Genomic DNA, 5,019 nt, shown 5'->3' with positions numbered 1-5,019 from the left:
TTTAATCTTTTCGTTTCGTTTTTTTGTTTGATGGAAAGTCTATTTGTTTCTTGAAATTTGTGGAGCTCACGTTCAGCCAGTTTCTCATCAAACCTGCCGGAGGATTCCTCTCAGTTTTTAAACCGAGACAGAAATACAGTATGCACAAGTATAAAAAATTGCAGCAACAGAAATCAAAAGCTGCTGATCCTCATTGCGGTAGCAGAGATGATGTGTCAATATCAGAGTTTCTCATATAGCTCATGGAAAGAAAGAGCAAACTTAACCCTTCACATGAAGATGGTTTAGCCACAATAACCATCTTTCGTTTACTACATGCAATCAAAATGGATTTGCAGTCAACAAAATCAAAATTTTCCAGAGCAGGATTAAGCATCTCAGTTTCAGTATATATAAGGAGCCAAAGGTCGGCGACAGAAGCTCCAATCCTCTACGCTAGAGGTCTTGATCTGGATACAGCTTGCGAGTCCTCCGTCTGATTCCACGAGCCGGGCAAAATACCTAAGAGCAACAAGCACTTCATTAACTTGAGTTTGTTTGGTTTCTAAGAAAGAAGCACCTGAAAATTTTTAAAGCAGCTATTCCAGATCTGGTTTTTGGTATAATCGACTGATTTGTTTGTCAGTAACTCGAGTTAAGTAATATATTGAATAATAAAGTACCCTAAAAAGTTTTCATGTCCATTATCAAAGTCATGACTACCCCAGATTTGTCACTCACTTGGGTTCAACACTTTTACTGGATTTTTTGCACAGTATGTTTAAATTAATTAGGCACATCTACATGAATATGGGCGTGCTTTGCTGTTCATTCCTTTTTTCCCTAAGAATTGCTTTATGGAATTATTCTAAAGGTTTGGTGCCCCTTATATCCTTTTCAAGGCAAAGAAAAAAATTGTTAATAATCTAAGAGCTGCATTGAAAAGGAAACTCATGGACTCTCTGAGTTAACGGAAATTAGAACAAGCCAGACGTTTGGAAAAAAAAAATTAGGAGTGTTTTGGAAAAATTACCAGAAATGAGAAAAAGTGTTTAATGTCTTTTTAACAGGTTCCCCAATAACTTTGGACAAATAAAACAGGCTGATATGTCGTATCGTTGAATAAACCAAGATGGCCCAGGTGATGCAGAGGTTGCTCACACACCCCCGGGTCTAGGACTGCTTTGGAGCTCGGGTGAGAAGTAGGACACCAATCAATTATAGTGACACACATTCATTGTTAGCGGTCCAGAAAAGTAATGTCAAGAAGATAATGAGAGGAATCGAACTGATGACGGGACTTTCACTGGTCCAGCAGCCCATCCAGCAGCCCTATTACCCCTCAGGGTGCCACCCTGATGCCAAAATAAATAACATTTGGAGAGAACACTTCAATAATTGTCCCAACTTGAACCAGTGACTGATCAACATGTACAACTCTCCCCACAACTACAAGTTGCTGAGGAATGTGATTCAGCAGCGACTTGAGACTGCTTATTGAATGAGAATTTATGGAGTGAGGTGCTTCACAGGATGGGCGTGTTCCAACTAGATAGATTATTTTCCAAAATGTGGTAAAGACTGCCATCTCTGATAATCTTTATGCAGCACCAGAATTTTCAACTTACACATCTCTTGTTCTTGTACAGAAGAAAGGAGAAGGGAAAAATAAATACAAGTTTTAGTCATGTGGTAGTGCGACTCTCGAAATTCACCAAGTTGACAGGAGAAGATGAGATCAAAAGATGGGCATTTCCCGCTTCAAGTTAAACCAACAACCACATTAATTGAAAAGATGGGGGGTCGAGGATGAACCAGGGTGGCCAGACCCCTCTGGATTTAATTATAATGCAGAGCTCCCGCATATCTCTACCAAATTATAGGAATTTAACAAACTACTCTAGAGTCCACCTACCCATTTCTGTGTTGCAGTAAGGAAGCCAGTTCTGTCAGTAAAGTCAGTACTCTTCGGATCAGTGTCAGCTAAATAGGCAGCCCCACCAATTCAAATTCACAAACTGAACTCTTTAACACAGATTCCAATCCTGTAACTGACCTTCTCACACTAGGCTCTCTATGGTTCTTTCAGTCTTGATGCTCAGACTAAAATTTTCTCATTTCTTCTTTAATCATACAGCTGGGCAATGGGGAAAGTTACCCAAATAGTTTTGTATCAGGAGACAAATTGAACCGTCCAGGTCTTATACAGTTCTACACATTTAAGTTGCCAAGTGCTTCACTTCTAATGTATAAATTTGGAGAGAAAAAAATTGCAACTGATTAAATACATGGTGCCAAATTGAAAAGGTTTGCGGCTAAAGAGATAACCATCACTTCTTGCCACACTTCTGCAAGAAAGCGTGACAGCAGAATCTACATGATAGGTGATTGCTTGGACTCCACTTACAAGTAACTCTCTCGCGAAGGAAAACAAGAAAGAGTTCCATCTTTGGTGAAGTGCTGACAAAAAAAGGAGATCTGCAACAAATTATTGAACCATGGGACCATTACAGTGTCCTTCTTTTGCCATACACATTGTTGTCACTACTCATAATTTTCACAAGGAAAAGTCATTTTTTACTTTTCTTCAGGAAGCTTTGCATCACAGCCCAGCACATTGCCAAGCTCCACTTGCTCATGAAGCTCCCCACAAGGACTGAGGAAAATGCTCTCTATAAGTTTTCATATTGCAGTGTAGTGATCCTGTTAAATTACTTTTTTGGCTTTTCACACACACATCCATCTAATCAACTTTTATATGTTTGCACAAACTCAACCGATCAAGTATGAAAAGTTTAGAGCATTATAAAATCTTCAATATAAGCAACAACAACAAGCATGATGAGGACAACAACAGAGAAAAATGGTAAGAGTGGGGCTTTGATTCAAGATCCTCGAAGGCTCTTATCATATATGACTATGCCAAAAGTACCTTTCAGAGACAAGATAAAGACTCCAGTCATTTGATTTCATTTAATGGAACAATTGGTCACAAAAAAAATGAATTTTATTAGTTCTTATGGTTCAGCAATGTTATTTTACATGGTTTTTTTTTTAAAAAAAAGATGCTATCACTCTAGTCCGATGAGTAAAAAGAGAATTGTACACCACCCAATTGAAAGTCGAAGCTAGTGCAAAGTGTTTCGCTTGGCCAAGATAGTATCTCTTTTATCTTCGTGTCGCCATTCATCCCATATAGTATAAAATCATTATATCATCAAGAATTAAATGAGTACCAGCTACTCTATACCAATTGGGCCAGTTAGCTGCTCAATTAAATTTCAGTGATCATGCCCTTGTTATATTTGATGAAAAGAAAAAGAGGGTGAGTAAGAAGAAATGGAAAAAAAAAAGGAAAAGTTCCAACAAATTGGCCTAGTCTTGGTACATGGCTTGCTATTATAATATATGACAAGTGACATTTTTTATGATAGTCATAAGATATGTTGAAAAGTAGAGAGGATGGGGAGGAAGAAGAAGGGAGGAGGGAAGGGACAATCAATCAAATCAATGACAAAGAGGCACCACTTGTTCAGTTGTGGTTGAGAGCGTCGCCGTCACCATCGACGCTGATTTGCGGCTGGCAGTGAACGACGGAGAAGGAGCAGGTCGGCGCCACGCTGGCCAGTACCAGACGGACGACGCCCTCCTGCGCCACCACCGCCCCCTTCCTCTCCACCAGCACCGCCCTCTCTATCTCCTCGTACCCTCCGCCGCCGCCGGCCACGAACGCCACCAGCGCTGCCTGAATCGGGTGGAGGCCCGGGTTGTGGGCCGCGGACTCGATGTACGACCCCGCGAACACCCTCCCGCCCTTCGCCCTCAGCGCCACTGCTGAGGGGCAGCCGCTGTACGGCGCGTGGGAGCGGTTCGCTGCCCGGAGGGCGGAGTGCAGGAGGTCGCGATCCTCAACCGGCAGGGAGTCGGCGGCGGAGGAGGCGATTGCGAGCCGGTTGTTCCGGTTCTCGAGGAGGAGCGGGACGTCTCCGTGGAGGAGGTCGCGGGGGCCGAACCGGTGGGGGAGGAAAAAGGCGATGCGGCGGAAATCGTCGGGGCCGGGATCCGGGTGAGCGGAACCGTCGGTGTCGCCGTCTCCGGTGACGAGGACGCTGATCTCCGGGGCGGAGCGGATCTCCTGGAGGAACTGGCGGCAGTGGCCGCAGGGGGTGGTGGAGACGGCGATGTGGGTGAGGGCGGACTCGCCGTGGAGGGCGGCGTTGGCGACGAGGAACTGCTCGGCGTGGACGGATTGGCTGAGAGGGAGGCCAGGGAACTCGAGGTTGACGCCGAAGAAGATGCGGCCGCTGGCTCCGAGGCCCACCGCGCCGACCCGGTAGTTGGAGACGGGGGGTCGGGCCTTGGACTTGGCTTGGGGGACGAGGGAGGCCAGCAGCTGTAGGGTCGTGAGCCTCGTCTTCTTCCCCAGCGACTCCACTTCCTCGCGCTCGATCACGAACACGCTCGCCATGTGAGCTTCAGCCCCTAATCTCTGCAAACCTTGGGCTCGGCGCGTGGTGGGCGCATGCAGTTTGGGAGAAAGGTATAAATAGGAGAGAAGCAAATGCCAATTTAGCTGGAGAAGCAGAGAAATGGAGAGAGAACCCACGACGGGTTGCTCCTCCGCATCACGAGGAGCAAGGAGGCCACCCTCCCCAACTTCCTTCGGTATTCTATACGCAAACTCCGGATAGAGATCGATGGCGTCTCCATTAATGGCGTCTCTCTCTCTCCCTCCTTTATCCCGATTGGTCCCACGGGGCTTCCCTCGTCGTCTTCTGATCTCTGAAACTTTTTATCGCTCAGTCAGTTCCCTCAAATTTTGACCTGTTACCTGGTGCAAAAACGCTCGAGACTTTCTTCTTCGTCGTCTTTTGTGGCAAAATTTTGGTGGGGAAAATTTTTCCTGTTTCTTTCATTCTTCTTCAAATGTGATGATCCATCCTTCTAGGTGCTTGAATCAAGTTCTTTACTACGACTGGAACGCCATCTACGGCATTATAAAGAAAAATAGGGAAGGTAGAGTGCCCTGTGTCAGCTGAT

At 45.2% G+C, this 5,019-nt stretch overlaps 1 protein-coding gene across 1 annotated transcript; it reads right to left on the bottom strand.

Annotated features, from left to right (window-relative positions):
* Positions 1-3,319: 3,319 nt before the first annotated feature.
* LOC116255444 (cytidine deaminase 1-like) lies at positions 3,320-5,019 on the bottom strand. The gene has a single exon (XM_031631265.2). The coding sequence runs from the start codon at positions 4,445-4,447 to the stop codon at positions 3,512-3,514; it is 936 nt and encodes a 311-aa protein (XP_031487125.1). The 5' UTR covers positions 4,448-5,019; the 3' UTR covers positions 3,320-3,511.

This window comes from Nymphaea colorata, chromosome 6 (assembly GCF_008831285.2).
Source record: "Nymphaea colorata isolate Beijing-Zhang1983 chromosome 6, ASM883128v2, whole genome shotgun sequence".
Lineage (NCBI taxonomy): Eukaryota > Viridiplantae > Streptophyta > Magnoliopsida > Nymphaeales > Nymphaeaceae > Nymphaea > Nymphaea colorata.
The sequence above is the reverse complement of the archived record's forward strand: the minus strand, read 5'-3'. Positions and strand labels throughout refer to the sequence as shown.